This window comes from Bacillus rossius, chromosome 2 (assembly GCF_032445375.1).
Source record: "Bacillus rossius redtenbacheri isolate Brsri chromosome 2, Brsri_v3, whole genome shotgun sequence".
Taxonomy (NCBI): domain Eukaryota; kingdom Metazoa; phylum Arthropoda; class Insecta; order Phasmatodea; family Bacillidae; genus Bacillus; species Bacillus rossius.
The window spans coordinates 107,620,204-107,643,153 of NC_086331.1; the positions used below are offsets into that span (position 1 = coordinate 107,620,204).

Consider the following 22,950-nt stretch of genomic DNA (forward strand, 5'->3'; position numbering starts at 1 on the left):
CTATGCCAATACGCTACTCTGTATCTTTGACACATCCTCGGAGCACAATGCATGTTTCCTAGAACACGTTCTCTGGACAGATAATGGCAACCATCACTAGAATTAAGTGGGTGAATGAGACATCTTCAGATAATAATGTAGTTCTGGGAACATCATTTCTTGGTGTATATCTAGTGTGTGATTGTAGGTACAGTGTGTGTTAGTGGGATGGTTTGTGTTGTTACTCGCACAGGTTGTCTCCTGGATTGAAAAAGTAAAAGTTTAGTGACTTTTATGTCATTTTAAAATATGTAAAATCATGTAATTTTCAACTTACTTAAAAAAAAAAAAACACACACACACACACAATTAACTGTATTATTTACACCTATTGATTTTCTAATTTATTGAAAAATAATAACAACAGTGCACTATAAATTATCCCACTTTTATACTTTCTGCATTTTGTAAAAATTTGTTTTGATACCTCAAAAGAAAAAAAATTAGGGTCTTTACTCTTTAATGAGTATAATTTTTACAAGTATATTTTCAAATAAACAAACATCAGAATTTATTGATATAAAACAATCATTTAATAGCCTAAAACAGAAAAATACAGAAAAGTTTTGACATTTTTAGGATGCTTAAGGACTTCTGTGATGCAGTCAAAACTTTGCTGCAAGGCGATCTACTGGATCTAATCAAGCAAGTCATGATACATCGCACAACAGCAACAAGGCCCTAATGATGTAATGGTTCACTCCAGAGAGATCATCACTCTTCTGGATAGTGGTGGCTAACACACTGTTATTGCATCGTGGACTCTACATGTTCCTGCCAACCACAATGTCTTAGTGAGGGTACAAATCATTCTGTATATTGTACATTTGTAACATTTCTTGAAGCATCTCGCACACCTTTGGCAGTGTACCACATCCTGCATCTGGGCACACGCTAACTATGTCTGCCATAGGAAGACTTCAGAAGATGATGCTGAATCTGCCATATATTTGTTAATGAAGTTGTCTTCATACATATTTCATACAGTCGCAAGCATCTGCCATAGTTTTTATACATACTCTATATGATTCTTTAGTTACATTTATTTAAAATATAAAACAATTAATACGTAGGTTCATCACAGTGAATAATTTACAGCAGAGTATTTAATTGAAAACCAAAATTGATACTTTAAAATACTTTTGTCAAATTTATGAGCACATAATATACACTAGAGCTGGGCCGATACCAATTTCCAATAGATTAATCAGCTGATATTGTTATTTTACCGTTTGTCGTGATCAGAATCATGCTCACTCATATTTCACACTGATCAGACACCGCATTCACCCGCAGAAGGGTCGCCCCCGCGTATGGGTCGAATCTATAGTTTTGGACCAATAACTGTACCATTTTCACCATCAGGTTTGTCCTTGAATATGGATCGCACCATATATTTGTCTTCAGTAGTTATATAGATAGATACAATTGAAATCTTTGTAATCCTCATCTCAGCTTATTGGCAAATAAGAAATACGGCAGACATGGGTGTTAGCTTTGGTCCTTTTTTGGCTACTTTCTGACCTACTTTAGTACTGAGATTGGGATCAGGTGGTAGTCCTATGCTTACTTCCCTCCCCCTTCCTTGTATATGGCCCATTCTCTTACCACACCACCTAAAAAGGAAAAGAATACTATTTTTATACCCATGTTTCCCTTCCCATTTACATATTTTTATTTTTTATTTTTACATGTCCCTTTCTCGAAGAGAGGAAAGGCGGCAAGCTACTTTTGTCTATTGCTACTACAACAACTACACACATTACTAAACTCAGGAAGGATGACGGGGGAGGGGGGGAGGGGGGCGGCTGGAAGGAGGAATACAAGAGCCCTACTTCAAAATCCCCCCCAACTATGGCTACAGTTTTATCATGGAATTCTACAGTTGAAAGCATGGGAAATCTCACGCAAAAACAATAATGTTTGGGCAATATTGTGTTATAAAAACATGTTTAACTAGACACATGAAGATTGTACCAGTGACAGTCCACCACAGATATTTACAGTGATGAGAGGGAGAGGGAACCATCATCACTGCAACACTGCTCCTTGGCCACACACACTCACAGAATGCACATACACTAACCATGACTGGTTTATTTTTAGATTTTCCCTCCAGCAATCCAGCCACGTCACTTCCTGGTGCTGACCTGGCGGCCGGCAGACATAGCATAATGATACAGTTAATGTACTTCAAATGCACTGCTGAGATATTTTAATTAAACAATTTTTACTCACTCGTAATGTTATATTTCTTAAAAATCTACACAGACTAGTTATTTAAGCACAAATTCAACCACACAATTGTAAACTTAATTTAACATGAACATTTACCATTATTTCATGCATCAACTGTAAAAAAATACTATAAGCTGCTGATATTTCAAATAATTATGCTGTTTATAAAACAATTTTCAATGACATTTTGGTGTAAATTATTATAATGCTTCCTTCAGTAAATTTGCGTGAAAATTTTATTTATTTGAATATCTTGAATTCAAGTGAAATATTCACTGCTGTGTTTGTGTGTCAATAGCAACAAACAATATAGTAAAACAAATAGTTAATTTAAAACTTTTAATATTGTTCCAATTTTATTTTTTTAATCACTATTGCCAACTTAGTCTGTTCAAATATTGGTTTGCATGGCTCAATTTATTAAATAAAAAAAAAGAAGCAACAAACCAACATGCTCCATGGTGTTTTAATGTTTTTTGAAAGGATGAACGGTTAGCAGCCAGATCCGCAGCAAGCGATCGGTATCTACATGATCTGCAAACTCTGATCGGTCCAGCTCTAATACAAACACATAAATAAATTTAATACTTACTTCATAATAAAAATAATAACTATACATATTCCTTGATTTAAAGGCTTTCATGATTACATAATTAAACTTCATTGCCAACCTGGTTTATAATTTACATACATTAAGCTACAATAAAAATTATGTTAATCTGCAGGGCAACTCCTACAATCCTTAAATATTTACAGTTGAAAATTGATAACTAGAGGAAGTACACAATAACATCGGTGTCACTATATGTTGCTAGACTATAAATTATATTTATGAAATATTTTCTCACAAAAATTAAACAACTAGGCTTGGTTAAATAAATAATTCAATTATGAAGGAAAATACAGTAGAATTCTATACAAATTCTTCATTCAATAATTAACACATTACCAAATAGAACTCTGGGATAGTTGTTGAAGATGTTTTACAACATTCTGTACAACATCAACACTTGTTGCCTGTCCTCCCAAGTCTGCAAAGAAAATAGAAAACAGCCTCTTTAAACTGGTTAACTATGATTTTAATAAAAAATGCTCGTTGACACACAAATCATTAACATGTACACAGATAGGAGGCCCACAGGTTTAAGCACTACATGTGTTAAGTGTTTGTGTCTGCAAAGTTTTATCATTGTTCATTAGCAACTAAAGAGTAATATTGTCAAAATATCCTCATGAGTGGATGAAAGATAGGGGACTTCTATCAATTACTTTCTCTGTATGCAAGCCAGAAATAATAAACATTACAATTACTACCATAGCAAATTTTTATCGGCAAAATGTAGGCTCAAATGTGATTTCAATTGTTGCAGGAAACATTTGCAGGGTATGATAGCATTGCTAAGTACTTTATCTTTGTCTATATTCCAGAACTTGTAAGCTACATTTAAGATGGTACGATAAAAAAAGCAAGGGTGTTATTTTGAGTTATGATGGGAGGAGGATGGTGGCAACAAAGAAATCATATTATAAGTAGAGGCACTGGAAAATAGCTTTTATAATGGCTGTTCGTAGCATTTATATTTTGCCATATAGCATTTATATAGCTTTAATTTTAATTCTCCCAGTTTATGCAGATGTTGCAAGCTTTGCACATAAGTATGTTAGTGTCACTAACATAGAAATGGTGCGACTTGTATTGCTCTGCACACTGCACGTGAATGCACGGTAACATATTTTGTCCGTCCCAAAATGGTAAAAATAATAATAATAATAGTAAAAATATTTTATAGTTCTAACTGCATTGCACGCAAACGCGATACAGAAAACCAACTTTAATAACCATAATTTTATTGTGAATAGCAGCGCAATATTTTAGTTTCACAGATTACCGTTAGTTTTTCGGGTTAGGAAATTAGGAAAACACTAGGTACGTTCAACAAATGAGCGACAAAAGCAGAGAGCTACATTGCTGCCATTTTTTTTTCCCGTTAAAGTGCTAACGAATTTTACTGAAGTAGATTTTCGTATTTTTTTTTTTTGTAGTTGCCAAATATAAGCTGCGTGTATTGTAAACTTAAATTAAAGCATTTTTATCTTTTAGTTGTTGTCATTTAACAGTAAATAATTTGATTGCTTGTGTTAATATCACGCACACACGCACGCTTTGGCAAACATGGCAGCTTCAATGTTTTCACCTTTTGTCTATGAATGTTTTCTTCACTTTCTTACCCGTGAAAATATTCATGCACGTAAATAAACGTCTCTTTAATCCTTTACATTTGTTTGGGTCGTACATTACTTTTGCCGTTAACCAAGTTTCTGCGCGAGCCTATGCGTATTTAAATTGTGTTTCGTGTTATTTACAAGATTCATAGATAGTGTTGATTGTTTATATGGCTCGCCATCGTCACCGTTTATTAGGTAATCTTCAAACGCGGTAAGAAGATGAATAAAATAAAGAATGTTCTTAATTGTGTGAGGTTAGGCCGTTAATAATAAGAAATGTTTTATTTAAAAATATTAGGTAAACCTAAAATTTACTGGAAATTTTAAAATTACTTGAAATTTTAATAATTACTTCTAAAAACGGGATTGTAGCGTTTATTCGTCGGTAAACCATTTTGTCGCTGTTATTCGCGCCTATATCGTTTTAACGATTTTCCAGTGCCTCTAATTATAAGGTATATCATCCAGCAAACACCATTCCTATCAAACTATGACTAACTATTTTTTCCATAAATGTTCCGTTTACACACACTAGTTCCTATATCTTCTTAATACATATAAAGGGTAAATACAAAAAGAATGAAAACACTCTTGACTAATAGGTAGGGACATGCCATTATCACATTTGCAATGTGAATTTTTAAGCAAATTTTGGTGATATCTTGGAGAAAACATGAATTTTTCACTTTTTATAAAATACTGAGAATTCACTTTCAAAAACTTGGAATACCGCAAAATTGACATTTAAAAATGAACTTACGTCAATTTAAATGATTAAGTAGTTTCAACAACTGCATGAAAACAATGACAAATGTTTGCATATATTATTTTTCTAACTAGTGTTTGTATTTTATCCATCCGCAACATATGTTGTTTGAAAACTTGGCATCATCACTAAAGATTCATGCTTCAATACTACTAAACTACGTGAATGCAAGCAGCCAAACAATGAAAGCTACATATTCGATAGTTTGGTCAATATTTTGAGTTCTATATGCTGTATTTAGTTTATGACCAGCAACCATTTGACTAAGAAGTGCTTCTACAGTAGGGGAGAGTTGAGACACTTTTTACATATATATTTTTTATGTGCTCAACAAAAGCACAAATATTTCATATTTTCATGTCTGCCTGGTCCGTGGTGTTACTTACATATAATTAAAAATAATGAAGTAATTATGTTTGAGCGAGTGCCTGTAAATTATTTATGATTTTTTTTATTTTATTTTGGGTTTGTGACAACAGAAAAAAAAGCTAAAACAGCAACAAAAAAAACTTAAACAAAAACAGAAGGACAAGTACATAAGAGATATGGTCACTGCATGCGGCCAGGCACCGCAGGTTTGCACTATGCCAAGGTGGTCACCACCACACAAAAAAAACCCATGAAGACGAGCACACCCGCAAGCAGTTGCAATCCACCAGTCAGTACGCACACATGCAGGGGCCAAAAGACAATACAAAAACAAAAACAAATACAATAATTATAGATACACCATTTGCTAATTAGGGGGAAATAATGAGCCAGGTATTTATATCACACAATATGAATTAACCTCAACAGTGAACACTGGTATTTGACAAAATCACGAGGTATAGCCCATTGAAATTTAGTAATTTAGAAGTGTTAATATTCAAAACCCAATTGAAGACAAATAATAAACTACTATGTATTTGTATAAATATCTGCACAGGCCTAAACATAAAATTTCATGCCCAATGCTCCATTTTAAAGAAGGCAAAATACTGAATTCATAATGTCCTCTGGACTGCACCTTTTTCTCTCTAATTAATTTTCCAATCCTCTAAGTCAAATTGTCTACTTAAAATGATCAAACATTAAATCCTGACAATGATTAAGAACAAGCTAAACTCTTTTACTACATGATTCATTTATACACATAAGTAAATAAAGAAAATATATATAGTTACTAACTTCAGTTCTATTTTAAGCAAAAAACTTTATTTTTAGGGAAAAATATTAAAAATCACTAAATAAAACATTTTATTGAATTTTAATAGACTCAAAATAGTACCTAACTTATGTTTTTCAAATTGCTTTGATGCAGTGTATACTTCGAGTAATAGCAGATTATGTAATCAAGGGGTGATTGTCAGCCAGGAAATACTACCTAAATGGTAGATTTCACATGTTCAAAAATTATTAAAGAATTAATAATTCAACAAATTTAATTTAAAATTAGTAATGCAAAATAAGTATTATTTCAAAAATTTACAAAAGCAGGGTATATTTTTTAAAATGCTGTTTAATATTTGGTTCTGGACTGAAGATAAACTTTTTTGTATAATCACTTTCCCTTTGCAATACACTGCTAATTTAGAGTTAGATTACTTAATTATTATAAGGTCAAATGTTAGTTGTCATTAATCAAAATTAACAACAACATAATTTTATTAAGCAAAATTTTAAACTTATATTACAATTTTTGGAGTTTTTGCACCAGGAACAGGACTATGTAACAAGTTTGCCTTGACAAAAATACTAAATTTAAATCTTGATACTTTAAAACTCTACAAATTGTTTTAATTAAATAAGTAAAACAAGGGTAAAGTTAATTGGGACAAGAACACTAGTACACTAAGGTGACCTCATGACACATTTAACCCTACAAATTAAGAAAAAAATATAAACATTAAATACCTGGTGTATGCAAACGATCCTCATTAACAGTCTTTTCAATAGCCTTAAGAATTAAGTCTGCATGATAATGATGACCCAGGTGTTCTAGCATGTCCACAGACGCATTCAACATTGCAATTGGATTGGCAATGTTTTTACCAGCAATAGCTGTTCCTGTGTTTCGAGTTCCAGGCTCAAAAACAGCATACTAAAAATTTAAAGAAGAAAACATTAGAAAAACAAAATCATACAAACTTAACAACAGTTGACATAAATAGATATTTAGTAATTTACTACATAGTCATGTACCTAAAGTGTAAAAAATAGTGCTGGGTCGAACGTTCGAATTTCGAACCGAACCCAAACTTTAGGGTTAGGTTCGGATAAAATTTCATTACAAATGTTAAGTTCGAAATACTGACAAAGAGTTCGTATTTGGTTCGAAATTGAACGTAATTAACGAACTTTAAAGCTAGCCCACACAAAAAATATCTTACATCCACAACTCGTATTTTTTTGGTAAAACAGAAGGTGAACTACTGTTGCCAACATCGGTCACATAATGATTACGGTTAAAATTGATTATTTATCGATAGTTGTAAGCAGAAAAACATGGCGTCGTCTGTCACCCTTGCATGCAAAGATTTCATGCGGATGTCATAGATTCATTAACACAGCACGTGTAGTTATTTAGTTGTAATCGTCAGAAAATACGTACATTATCTTTAGTTGAGCAAGCCCTAAAGAATCTGCCACACACAATGTGAGTACAATTTGATTCGAGACACCAACATAGACTGTTAAAAATTATTCCAATAACAAAACACTTTCTAAAGCTCTTTATCTCTTATGAGCCCAACATATACTAGGTCAACTTAATACAGTATGAAGAAAGTTTATAAATCAACTAAAAGACTGCAGAGGATGATATTAAAAGTGACCATCATATGATTACTTACTAGGAAGTATCAGTTTAAGAGGATAGTTCACAGGTATACAGAATAGTTCAACAATGTTATAATTATGTTATGGAGTATGAGAGATGATGGAAGAAGCTGTAAGCATCAATATTACATTATGAAACCAGTACAGAAATACCTCAATGAAAAGAAAACATTTAAAACATGTTTCATGATAGTCAACAAATATATTGCCATGTTTGAATTTACCAAGTAAAACTTTAAATGAAAATAGAATGAAAAATCAACACTAATTTTTTTAAATGTTTTTGGAGATTTTAAGAATTGAGTAGTTTCGATAATGGCTAGCAAATTGCAGTTTCTTAGAACTAACCTGGTCTCCATAATTCTTGCCCGACAACAAACCTGCACCGCCCACCAAACCACAAACAACGTTGCTTACGATCGTACCATACAAGTTTGTCATGATCATTACATCAAACTGGTGAGGCCGCGATACAAGCTGCATGCAGCAATTATCAATAATCATATCGTTGTGCTGTATCTCAGGATATTCTTTGGCAATTTCTCGAGAGGTTTCCAAAAATAGTCCATCAGAAAGCTTCCTGAAAAAAAAAAAAAATGTACATGTAAAGAAATCAATGGTACAAAATTTAATCCATAGATCAAAATTAATAAATAATTACATTTTTTTGACTCACATAATATTTGCTTTATGGATGGTCGTTACCTTCTTCCGTCCATGTTTTCTGGCATATTCGAATGCATATCGAGCAACCCTTTCAGAATTCTCTTGAGTAACCACTTTCATGGACTCTACCACACCTGTCACACTCTGCAAATAATATAACAGAATAAAAAACGCTAAATGGTCCAACAAATTATTTAAAACTTCATGGAAATATTATAACAAAGTCCAAGGAAACAATCTCTCAATGTTATTCCAAGTAACATGAGCACATACGAAAATTACAACTCTTACAAGTTTAAGTAAATTTTGTAAAAATTCTTTTTAAATCAAGGATGATTAAATGTATTACTAATAATTAATAAATTCATAGTGAGCTAAGAAATAAACTTCCTGCACTATGAACCCAGATGCATGTTTAAATGTAGAAATTTTGAAAATCAGACTTATTTGGGAAATAGTGAAATAATTTGTTTACATTTATGATTTACATCATAGTTAGTCACCCATTTTGGTTATTAATAAAGGAAAACCATGCCTACTTCTGCAATATCTCAAACAATTCCAGCACATTAATTTGCATTTATTTTCTTCTTGAGTCCCATCTGCATTGTCATAGATTGATGCAGCAAGTATGCTACTAAACTAATGTGTGCACATGGTAGACTATCACGAATATTGATTTATACATCGTTGCCACTAATGCACCCACTTTTTTTCCATAGAAAAACAGTTCCCATTTACTGTTGCCTGCCATGGTTGTAGATTATTTTATTAAAATTTTCTCTGCTACCAAAACAAGAGACAAAACAAATAAATGTTAGATTATATTAGACTTCAAACAATATTCCCCTCAAAGTCGGATTACAGTAAAGTTCCTTTCATTATAAAACTAAGAAAAAGTTACTTTAGTGGCTGGAGGAAGAGCTCTTTCTATAACAATTTCATTAATATTTTATAGATTGCGTTAATGTCTAAAGTTTGGATCACATCATCAGTTACTGTTTTCAGATTATTTTAACTAGTCAAAAAAAGTATTTTTGAATAGAATACAAAGCCATGATCTTTTCAGCATTCTATTCCAAAAACTCTGTTAAGTGAGTAATTTGTGGAAGCCTGTGTTTAGATGGAAAGTTATAGGGTACATTAAGTTTCCGCAGGAGATTCTTGCTCAGGATGGAATGTGTCTAGACATTCCATACTTTTGCCACAGACTTATAGCCTCTTGAGGCATCCCACATGCCTCTACTTGTGCATGTTTCTTCACCCAAAATCATGTCACACAATTTTAGCTCCACACATTTAATCTTTCTTCCCACACTCTACATTACATGAAATAAAACACCAGATCTATAAGTAAATGGCTTAGAGAAGATCCACAGCACACCTTCTGGACAGACAAAAGCTAGAGTTCGTAGATATGCACAAAATAATTAAACAGCCTGCAATTACAGTGAGCTGAAGGAGGTAGGCTCTACAAATAAAAAAAAATTAGAAAAATGTTTAGTAAACTTTACAACAGAACTATCAGTTCTAGTAAAGCCAAGTCTTATTCTCAGAGTATGTAAACAAACACTACCTCTGCCGGCAGTCCAAGCAGACTGAAGGAGGTGTGTGCACTAAACAGCAAGGTAGTGCACTAGTGCTAATATCACGACCGGTATAGATACACACAAACATTACAAAGATACAACATTAAAATAAATTAACAATATGTGAATGTTATGTCAAATAAACAAAACCACTATTTATTAAATATATAAGCAATAAATAATATATAAACAAATACTGTGTTTTATCGCATAATCGTAGCACATTTTATACTAAAATCAAGTTTGAAAAGTAGGGGTGCGACGATTACGTTAAAAAAGCATTTTTTGTTAGGTAAAGTTATTCATAAAAACAAAACCTATTCAAGGAAAGTACGTTCATTTATAAAGTAGAGTATACAAAAGCTTGCCAAACAATTTAAATTAATAAGTCATGCAACAAAAACATTTTGTTCAACTTTAAATAGAAAAACTGGAACTGTGACGCGAACTTGAGACGGAGCTCATAACTATCGTAGTAAACACCGCAAGAAAGCTTGGGCTATCAAATATAGTTAACTCGGCACCAGACAGAGCGCGTGATGTTGCATGCAATCGATGAGCTATCTGTATCGATATTCGACTACGTGCGCGTGCTCTATATGGGAATCGACATAACCAAACATGAATGATGCCAACTAGCGCTGGCTACATTTTTAGGAGTGGTACACAGTGGCGACGAAGACGAAAAGATAAAAGTTATAATGTTTTAAGACGTCATTAAAAGAAAATTTACACATCAGACAACTTCGTATTTCTGTTAATTAAATAAGTGGTAACATCCGAATGACTATTAGATTTCAACTTTAAAATACATTGTTTTATACAGGAAAACTACCTACACAAAGCACTCGGAATCTAAAAACATCATGCAACGTTTATGCAAGAATTTTTTTTCTCCAAATTTTGATGTCCTAAAATAACGGTGCAACAAATATGCAATAAAACAGGGTATATAACAAAGTTAAACTTAGTGAAACTATGCGAAAGTTAGTAAGTTCTATTCACTATTTTTATATAATTTAAACATAAGTGTACAATAATGTTCAGATTATCTGAGCTTGTCAGGGGCAGCGATACTGCAGACAATTCAAAATTGTGGAAAATCCGCTAAGTTAATGTACCCGCATTATATTTACTTAATAAATAACTTCAAAGCACATTGTTTTAAAACATATTAAAAATATTTTTGGTGGCTTCTTATGTATGAATTAATTTAAGTAGATAAAATAACACCATATAAATGCAAGTACAACATATAGCTGTGGCCAAAAGTGAACATCACAGCTAGTACAAACATAGTACATGTTATTAGCCAACCTAAATTCACCCCCATTATGAAATACTTATAATTTTCTTGCGGTTTGTGTGAATTAAATTTCTTTTTAATCCCTGCATGGCTCATCTGTATTTCCTATACTACGGATTACAACTGACCAACTATAACAACCCGGCAGCTCAATTTTACGCTTCTTCACAATGGCAACTTGGGGGCTTTAATCAGAGTTTTCAGCATTTTCGAAATTCTATTTATGAGCAGTGGCTTATCACTTTCGCATGCATCATTCTGACAGCTAGCATGCAGTGTTCTACTCTAGATAAGGTTAGCCATTTTATTTCATGATGTTTATGGACAGAGAACAAACAATATTACCTTCCTTGTGTTTGAATTAAAAAGAATGAAGCTTCATATTTTAACTACAGTTGTTATTTGTATTCTTAAAATTATGTCTTTTTTAAATGTAATGTAATTTAATTATAATATATGAATTAAATTAGCTATTAAATTAAGGTTTATTATTGTTTCATTACAACACATATTTGTTTTCATAAAAAATTTTGGTGAAACAAAATATATGATAAAACAATAAAAGCATATGCCAAGGGATGTTACTTTTTTTTTCAAGTCATCTGCAATCCTATCAAAAGAGTTTGCAAAGCCTTGATGAAAGAGGCTACTGTTTCTAAATATTTTGGTGGCCTTTCTCTTTTGAACTCTACAACAGTACTTAGGTTACAAAAGTATTTCAACCTGAACAAATCCTAAGGCTTTAAATTATTGAAGTAAAAAATAGGTATGTATTAACATACAAATAAAGAAAGAGTGGTGTCTCTGCAACTAGGGTTGCCTTACACATAGGAATGGTGAGATAAGCAAGATTAACTGACTGCAGGCAGCCAAGTCATCTCTACTAACAAGGGGAAGAAAGGACTGAGTGTTGAACAAAGAAGCACATTACAATGTTGTGCCGGGATGTCGTGCACAAACCTACTTTACTAGGCAGGCAGTAGTATTACCGAATACATTCTAAACCACAGTTCTCAATTTTTTTGTTTTGTTTTCCATATTGTAGAATATCGATTATTGACAAAACAATAGGTACAATTAATCTGTCAGTTAGAAAAAAATACTTTTTAATCAATTATTACTGCTGATGGGATTTGATAGAATTAAATGGAAATTAAATATGTCTATGCTACTCTACAGTTCTAAAAGAGCAGTGGATAAACAGCAAAGTGGATAGTCGAGAGTTCATTATACAAAAAAAAAAAAACCTTAAGAAATAAACCTAAAGCAACTACCCTAAAAAATGCCGCTGGTACACATTCACTGCTACCAACCCTCGTGTACTGTTTAAACAACATTTTACAGGTACACCCATGCATGCTCACACATATACAAAAACCACAAACACATAATAGTGGTCAACGTGGGACGTGACATGGCCCATCAGACTTATGGGCATGGCATAGAGGATGCAAACTTCTACAGGATAACATAAAATTCACAGTACAGACTTGAAGTGAAAGAAAAAAATAACATTTTGAATGGTATGCTTTTTTTCAGGCTACTTTATAATATTAATCAGTTTTACGATAGTATTGAACACCTTCTTTTACATAATAATAACTGACTTACTGTCTGTAAACAACTTTTACAAGTTGTATGTATACAGTAATCATGTGCACAAAATGAAATTTTACTCATAAACAACTAGCTGAACTAATAACCTACCTCATGTTCTAACATAGCATATTCTCCTTCAGTATTCTGCCGAATGATCAAAATATCAATATCCTTTTGACGTGTTTGAACGCCTGAGTAAGATTTGCAATGTAGTACATTGACGTACAGATCAAGTTCATTTCGAAGAGCCACATTACGTGAAATAACACTTCTTGACATACTGCCAGTCTCAATGTTCCCTATAAAAAAGAAGAAAGATCAGCTTACACCATTAATTTTTTTTTTTTAAATAAAACAACACTAAGCATGTACTAGACTAAAATATAATTTTTACAATTTTTTTCAATTGCACAAAATGAAGGTCACAATTTATCTTCTGTATTAGTTAACTGAATTAATTAGTATTTACAATCTTGCAAACAAAACTAAGGCAAGCAAGTACAATATTGATGCATTCTTTTGACAATGATTTTTGAAATTTGGTCAAATAGGTATGAAAATAAAACACTTAAAACAGGATATAACATAGATTAAAATAAAATAAAAAAAACAGACCTATAATGAATGATCACAAAATAAAAATCATCAAAAATAAATCATAAACACAGAATCACTTTCACTTAGGGAAGGTTTCTCCAAATGGATTAACTCTTTACACCAAACACATTTGACAAAACTAGATGAAGAATAAACCTACGCTTAAGTTTGAGTTGTGTTCCACCAATTTTTCCAAAAGTTAAATTTACCTGAGATTTCCTAAACTTTTCATTTTATGTCAACTGAGTTGCCTTTATGGTGGTGGAAATGCCCAAGAAATAGTCTTCTGTTAACAAACTTCATTCAGAAAAACAAGAACATTTACGTTTGTGTTATTCTGAAAGAAAAAGTAGCAGAGGTTGAGATTTCAGCACATACAATGGCTTGGGAATTAATAAAGGTTTATAAAATACCAGAAGTAAATAAAGCAAAACAGACAAACTATTTTTTTAGTTTGGTGTGCCATGAATGGCAATAGCTGGGTAAGTATTACTGTCAACGTAAAGTATTTTTAGGTTGATTTTTATCATAATATAAAAAATAAGTTTCATTGAATTCTAGGATACAAAGAAACAGTGAAAGTACCTCCAAAAACAAACAAAAAAACTGTATGTAAACCCTAAAAATTTTGTTTTTGAAAAATATTTTTCTGCTGTTAAATATTATATGCAGTATCTTATGCTTGTAGAACCCACTACATAAATTGTTGGTCGACAATTTATGTAGTTGTATGTTCTCAAACTCGTACAGATGCTAAATTATTATTACTACACATAGACAGAGCAATAATAATACCTTTATGATCCATACTTGGGTTCCAGTTTCTGCTGGTGTAAATGCCCACTTTGGTGGTATAATTTCTATGTGTAACCTTAGTCCGATTCTATGGAATTCAGCTGTTATGGTGAAATAATCAGTAATGTTAATAATTCAAGATAATGTGAAGCGAATATATTTTAGTGGTATAGATGAGCGTTATGAGTAGTATAAAAGTATTTCAGAGCCCTGGGTTTTGGGTGAGGTTGGAGGATGGGGTCCGCCATCTTGGATTATGTTATCATGTCAGCCATATTGAATGACCTTGACATTTGTAAAATTTACAAAAAAAATTATTTATTAAATTTTAATTAATAAATGCACTTACATCATGGAGCTTGGAGTCCTCGGTTTGAACCCAGTGAGGGTAAAATACAAATAGTGACGGATCCTTCCTCCACGGAAGCCACCGGCAGACTGACCTCCCACCACCAATGTCAAGGTGTATATCGTCGGCTTACTTCTAAAACCTCGTAAGTCCAGATTTTCATAGTTTTATATTCCGGATGTGTTTGGTGTATTTTTTCATTTTTTTTTTCCATAGTGCATATGCTGATAAAACCTCGTAAGTCAACTCTACTTAGTCTCTTTTCTATTCACAAATTATAAAACCTCGTATCTTTGTCAGTCCAAGCCGTGCTCCAAAAGCTCATAAGTTCTCCTGTATTGACTGAAATGGAGTTACGAGGTTTTAGAAGTAAGCCGACTATATATATTGCCAGCTATAGCCCGTCCCACTCTTAGATTGCAGTACACGGCTTATGGCGCGCGCTGTTGCCAAATCTCTAACACATTACGAATTTCAGGAGATATGTGTCTTTGTAATTGGGATCGAACAAGAAGCATTTTAAGAAATCATATCGTAATTTATAATATTTTATACTATTACACATATAAATTTGTAATAATGCCAATTTTATGTAAATTTCAAATAAAAACTACCTATTGTAGACGAAAATTTCTTATAGTTTTCTTTTATGTTCTAAAAATCGCATATATATATATATACACATATCACATTTTCATGGGCCCGATAAATGCCGTATTTTTGGACAAGTCATGTCCAAAATGATAAATAAAATACGGTAATGGAAATTCTCGGTCGAGTAAGTTATGGGAAAAATCCGAACAATTGGGTCGAAATGGGGAATATTTTTTTAAAAACCGGAAAAATCGCAACAACTCCCATAATATGAATAATATTGCATCCCTGTTAACGTATGATAACTCGGGGAACCTATTGCCAAAAAATGTTTTCTAAATAAATTTTTTATACGGCCAGCCATAACTGCATGGGTTCGAAAAATATTTTCACCGGACAAAAAAAACGTAACTGCCTTAGTAGACACCTTATCAAATCTGTTTAATTGGTTTGTAAATATCATAATTATTTTCCAAAACTTTGTCTAAAACAATGTTTGATAAGATGCTTGGTGTTGAGAAGGATAGAAAAATAATTCAAAATTTTGTACCATGATCGCTATTAAATTCCTTCGTATTTATTTCATACATTTTACATTATGTTCAAGATTCGATTAAAATATTTTTGTAGCAACCATTACTGCAAGGGGAAGAAAAAAATATGGGTTTAAGGATATAAAAATCCCTTTTTGTTCTAATGTAAATAAATATAATCATCAAAATCTTCCTGCGTTTTTAGGCTGTGCCGATAAGGAATTATTTTTAACTTTAACTTACAACAAGAATCTGTTCACACAAATTTCATTCATAGGAATTTATACGATAAATGTAACGTTAACTTTATTAAGAAATTAATAACATCACATACCATTTAATCACTATCGCTACCGCTGACCAATGTTGATACCCCTTCCATAAGAGTAGCATAGAGCTGACCAGAAGAATGGTAAGCTTCCTTAATTGCATTGCACACACTCATATTTTTTTGAAAAATACTCAAATACCTACATTCAACACAATCTTGCGCTCCCTCCCGCGTAGCTTACCGATATAATTTCTTTTCGGTGTTCTATCTTCCATATTTTATATTTACGTAATAAAAATAAATGTAGAAAATAATATCACGTATGTTAATACATAATTTGTCAAAATTATAACTGTAACGAGTCACCGGACACAACACGTTGCTTCGTCGCGAGACGCGATACTAACTGGCAGGCTGGTTTTCAGAAATGCGTGTCTAAGGAAATACATGGTTGACTAAGGAAGCCATGTATTTGAAATTGCTTGCAGGACAGAACCCCACTTATCTAAACACACAGCCCTGTTTCCTCTTACGACGGCAGCTTGTGAGAGAAACCTCTATTGCAGCACGCTCTTGTACTGATAAGACACGTCTTTAAAAGCTATTTCCACGGAAACTATAGAATCAATTGAGATGGAGCTACTTTTAAAAACTAATTCAATTCATTGTGAACATTTTTCACGCTTTCGTCCCCCATCTATCTTTAATAGAAAAAAAGTTTTCCGCTGGTCAACTTTTTGATGTGTCAGTTTGTGAGAAAATGCATTTCAATATATTAAAAAAATTATTTAAGTGAAACCTGTACAGTTTTTGTCTTAAAATTTGTTCGGTGGCGTCCTAAGGAATTAATTTATTAATAAAAAAATCGAATGAAATACACATGTAGGTTATTTTTATTTTATGTGAAACATCTCGGAATACTTCAAAACAGTTCGCAGTGAATAAGTTATGTTTTTTAATTTTTTCGGACACTTAAAATATTGTTAAGTATTCAAAATAAGCATTGCCTGATGCGTATTGCGATGCTATACAATATAAAAAAAGCTTGGTCCAAAAATTAAAATTTTAATTTTGTTTGATGTTTGGCAACAACGCACGAAGAAACAAGGACAGCGCTAACGGCAATCGGCGTGTGTTAGAGAGAGAGAGAGAATGCGCCCATTTACTTCCACACTGCAATCTAAGAGTGGGATGCTCTATAGTATGACGTCACATCCACCATCTAATTTTTCGTATGCTAGAGGGTGCTACCACCATGTTAGGTTAATTTTTACCTGCTAGAGTGCAGTAATAATTTATTACTGTGGCACCAGTCTTCTTGACATTTGGGTGCCATTTTGGAAATTCAAAATTATTTAGATAGAACTTCAGGAAAATTTCAAATTTCATCAAAAATAATTTGCACTTTATAAACTGATTGATTCGATCAGTTCCTGTCCTTGGTTCAATACTTGATCGATGCAAAAAAATTTCAATTTTAAGTAAAAAATTATTAATTTTAATAAATATGGTAGAAAGTCCTAAAAGAGGCTTAAATTCCTCTAATACCACCCTCCCGTAAGCCGATGATGACATATTGACCACCATATTGGAAATTTGTAATTATTTAGCTGGAAATTCTGGAAAAATTCCAAAAATCATCAAAAAAACACTCAATTTACTGATTGAATCAATAGATTAATGTCCTTGCTCCAATCCTTGATCAATGAAAAAAAAAGTAATTTAATTAAAAATACCACAAAAGTAACAGGTTCAAGAAATAAAACATCACAAGTTCTTTACAAACATACAAAAAATATATTACATAAATTCTACACTACCATCAACCAGGGCTACTTTGGTCCACGTGTACCTTGGCCCAACACAAAAAATAAGTTATTATTTTTTGTTCTGAACAAACATCACAACATAAATAACAGTTTATGGACTTGAAAAATAGTTTTTACCCTGTTTGAGGGTAATTCAACAGTTTGAAGTAAATTTAATTTTTTGTTATTGGCAACACTGGAGTTTATGTAAACATTTGTTTGCATGTGAAGATTTTTATCCTTCTAACTTTCTCCTGTGAAGCAATCTTTAAAAGAGTTAAAATGAAGGTTATTTTCAAAATATGACCTTTAGTAACCTGTCACCAATGCTAGATCATAGTTTGTCTGAATTTTTATGTTTTGACAATGAATTTTAAAGTTTTCATAAAGTTAACATATAAACTAGGTTTTCGGGGCTACTTTTTGCCAGGCCTAGTTTGGATCAAAGTATCCTAGCTACATAGAAATACAATTTTTACCACTAAAACTTTTAAAAAATGTTTTTAATAATTTTTTTCGAACATTGCTGTTGTAAAATGTTATTTGTTATTTTTGTTCCAGTAGCTGACGACATCATGAACAGAAATAACAAAAAGCAGGTTCCAGAAAATATGCTGACAACAATGCTGAGGTATTGCAAACTTGTTTGATGGACAAATGAAGTGGAGTAAGAAAATGCAAGTCAGTATTATACCTAGAAGCACAATAATAAATAAGCTTAAAACAAATTAGGTAAAAAAACATGGCCATCCAACAGTGTTTTCTCACGAAGAAGAATGTTTTTTCAGACCCATATCAACAAGCTGGATGAATTTGGATTTACAATTACTGATCTTGATTTGAGATACTCCATGAAATGCTTTCTTGACAGACAGGGGCATACAGTAAATAACTTTAAAAACAATTTCCCAGGACCTGATAGGGCAGCATTGTTTAGGAAACGCAACCCAAAATTAACGGTGCACACAGAAAGCAACATAAAACAAGAGCTGCTATTGATGAAAAAATAGTCAACGATTATTTTGATAATAACTTAGGAAATGTTCTCAGTGATGTGCCAGATGAAAATTTCTGAAACTATGATGAAACAAATCTAAAATATGACCCAGGGTCAAGAAAGATTATTTGTAAAAGAGGACAAAAGTATGTAGAATGTATTATGGAGTCTACGAAATCTTGTACTTCACTAATGTTAAGTGGAGAGATGTTACCACCTTACGTAGTGTACAAGTCAGAACACTTGTGGTCTACATGAACAGAATGTGGACCTGCAGGGTACAGATATAATAGAATCAAAAGTGGTTGGTTTGATATAGGGACGTTCAAAGTATGCTTTATCTCAACCCTGCTTACTCGTTTGAAAAAGCTCCTCTGAGACAAGGTTGTGATGAGAGATAATTGAACCTCGCATATCAAAGTAGAAAAATTAAAAGCATACGAGGAAAATATTATAAGGTTTGTGTAACTACCCCAAATTCTACTTGTCTAACCCAGCCATTGGATGTTACCTATTATGGTCCTATAAAAGGAGAGAGGCATAAGATTTTGACTCTGTGGAAAGAAAAAAGAAAAAAAAAACCAGTCAATGACAAACTTGCCCAAGGATCAGTTTCCTTAACTCCTAAAACAGGAAATTGATTATTTGTATGTAGAGAAGAAAAAAAACCTAATTTTTGGGTTGAAAAAAACAGGTATCATAACTATTTACAGAACCAACATTCTGGAGCGCTTGCCTCAAAAAAACATCAGCAGCGTTCTTTAAAAACTGATAAGAGACTCTTTCTTGCAAAAACTTGCAGAAAGAAGGTAGGAGTTGACCAAAAAATATCCTAGTAAGAAACGAAAGAAACTGGATGTGCCAGCTGGCAAAAGTGTCTGTTCAAATTTAGTTTGATGAATCGAGTGCAGATGAAATGGACTTGAACGTCTACTCCTAAGCCGAAAAGAGGACACCCATGTAGAAATCAAAAATCGAAAACCAGAAACTGAATCTGAACACTCCAGTTCTTACAGTCTCCATGAGGATTGTTGTTTTGATTCCGGGTCCAACTTTTATGAAAGTGAATCTGAAGATTTAGGAGAAGATGTTGGTACAAGTGGGCCTAGCAAAACACATCTACTGGAACCAGAATCTCTAAAAGGTAATTTAAAAGAAGGTGACTTTGTCATAGTCAAATATCCAGGAAAGCACTATCCTGGTTTGATAACAAAATGCAGAGTGGAGAAGAGTAAGGCCCTACAATAGACTGCATGAGCAAGACCAAAAAGTTCTAAATCAGACAATGCTATTCCTTCCAAGGTTTTCACACGACTTGAGAGCTACACACACCTGGCCTCCAGCAAACTTTTGTTTCCTAGGTCTATAACAGCTTTATCAAGTGTAGTGCTCTGTAACTTTTGCAGTGTTACTGCCCAGCTTAAGAGTCACAGGAAACATTCGGCATTTTTTGTCTCCATATCCTTCAGTAGGCTGAACTGTTGCAACAACTGGAGTTATGCTACCAAGACATCTTCATATTTTATTCTGCTTCCAATCGTAATTTTAAAAGCAAATTTTATAAATAGACATTCAGGTAATTCATGTTCTTCGATTTGTTCTCTCCTAAGAACAGGCCACTTTACTTTCTTGACAATCTCCAGTGCTCCATTTACAAGCCCGTCTGAGACCAATATATTTCACATTAGAATGACCCAGGATTCTTCACCTAACTTCAGCGCTGATAATAAACATCCGCAGTTATAGACATCTTTTGGAATGACAGTGTTTGGTGGCATATTTCCATATGTGGCTGTTTCACGATACTCATTTACAGCATTTGTGGTATAAACTCTACGTGTTTTCACATTTTCTGCTGTCATATTATCATTATAAGCATCCACTTGTTTCACAGTGGGTTACATTCGAACTGTAACTCCGACAGCCAACTCTCCTGTTAAAGACATTCTGCAATGTTCACATAACAGTTGCATCTTATTGGCAGTTAATTCACCAACATGCAAATTATTTAACAGATTGATTATTTCACTATTGTTATGCTAGCACAAATTTATTGTCAGCTCGCAAAATGAAAACTGATGCCACAAATTAATATGTGCTGCAAACATTAATGGTTGCAAAAAACACCAGTGACCTTTGACAAGAGGCAGTTGCATTATGTCACCAAAGAGCAAGATGTTAACTCCGCCAAATAATTTCTAGTTTTTAAATTCCTGTAGATGTAAATGGATAATTTATTCTCAAATTCTTGTAGGAGACCACTGAAATTTAGTCTATGACTAGCCAATTTATATGGCGGCACTTGTCTCTCTCTTGATGAAGCTTATGTTACGACTCAAGTTAAGGATGTAACTTAACACAATTTTGGTTTGAGTAGTAATACATTGATAGTTGGAGCATAACATTTAATGTGTTCCACTAGTAATTTTAATAACTATGACTTGCCACTGTCTGCACCTCCCATAGTGAAAAGTAACACCTACTCTTCAACACCATTTAAATCATCTTTAATAGCTTCAGAAACCATATGAAACATTTAAATGATAAGCATATTCTTCCTCTGTTTGGCTAGCCAGTTTCCTGTAAATTAAACTAAGTAGACGAGCACGGTGTTCAAAATCTTCATTTGTTAAATGAAGCTGAGAAGCAAGGGGTTTAATGTATAATATTAGTATTTCACGAGTCTATTTTTCTTTACCTGGGCAAGGAGTCCCTCTCCCCTTTGGCACTCTCCCCCTCAGTGATATGTACTAATGATGTTACTGCTTGCAATGCAGAGTGCAATGTTAACAAGTAATCAAAGTAAACATTAAAATATTCCAGTTTGTATCAGAGAAAGCTCTGCTAACACTTATGTTCCTTTTCAGACATCATTCAATGAATTTCGAGAAAGAATAGGTTATAACTGGTACTGTTATAAATTACAGAATAAATTTAAATATCAAGGATGGGTAATATTTTTGAAAATTTCTGCAAAAATTGAAATAATGGTTTTTCCTGTTTTTTTATATCTTGTGTAGTTTTTTTGCACAACTTATTATTGAGGTATTCTTGTACCAGCCAAGATGCATATTAATGTTAGGTATTCGTGTACTAGCCAAGATGCATGCATATGTGTATTTTCCTACAGTGTTGTTAATATATATTGTCTTTTTTTAACCAAGGTGTGCCGAAGTTGCGGTATTGTGGGTGTACTGGGCCAAATCATATATTTTGTCATTTTATGGGCCAAGAGTGCCAAAGTATGTTTCTTCGTTGTTGTGTTGACCATGAGGGTCTAATGATTCAAGAAATTCTGTGAAGCTTTGATTACGGAAATCAACTGTTTGGGATTATTTTGTATAAGCATATTTTGGGATAGGCATCAACTAAAATTTTTAAAGTGTAACACTACAAATGTAAATTTGCTTAGCAGGGATAAAGGATGGATATAAATTTTGTTTCTGACCATTGTTTGACACTATTGTAAACCAGATTGTCATGAATAATAGCATAACAAGATTAGTTAAACTTTAATAATAATAAGAGAGTAAAAGTTGTAAATTTTTCAGGAGTAATGTAATGAGTTTTAATGAAGGAATAGTGTAGTAATGATGTCTTCTTTTCACTGATTGATGATTTATTTATGTTTGTGCATAATAATCCTTGAAATGGTAAACTCACCGGACAAAAACTTAGTTACCCCTGCAGAAATCATTACAAGCATAATTTAATACAGGGTAAATCTACCTCTGGACTTGATAACTGCCTGGATTAG

At 32.9% G+C, this 22,950-nt stretch overlaps 1 protein-coding gene across 1 annotated transcript in view; it reads right to left on the reverse strand.

The window, feature by feature from the left end:
• Positions 1–549: 549 nt before the first annotated feature.
• LOC134529586 (isocitrate dehydrogenase [NAD] subunit gamma, mitochondrial-like) overlaps positions 550–22,950 on the reverse strand; it is a 68,628-nt gene continuing 46,227 nt past the window's right edge. Inside the window, exons 5-9 of the mRNA XM_063363835.1 lie at positions 13,358–13,548; positions 8,766–8,899; positions 8,438–8,669; positions 7,166–7,352; positions 550–3,308 (exon numbers count right to left, since the gene is read on the reverse strand). Coding sequence (XP_063219905.1) covers positions 3,223–3,308; positions 7,166–7,352; positions 8,438–8,669; positions 8,766–8,899; positions 13,358–13,548 — 830 coding nt within the window. The 3' untranslated portion in view covers positions 550–3,222. The remainder of the gene's footprint in view (positions 3,309–7,165; positions 7,353–8,437; positions 8,670–8,765; positions 8,900–13,357; positions 13,549–22,950) is intronic.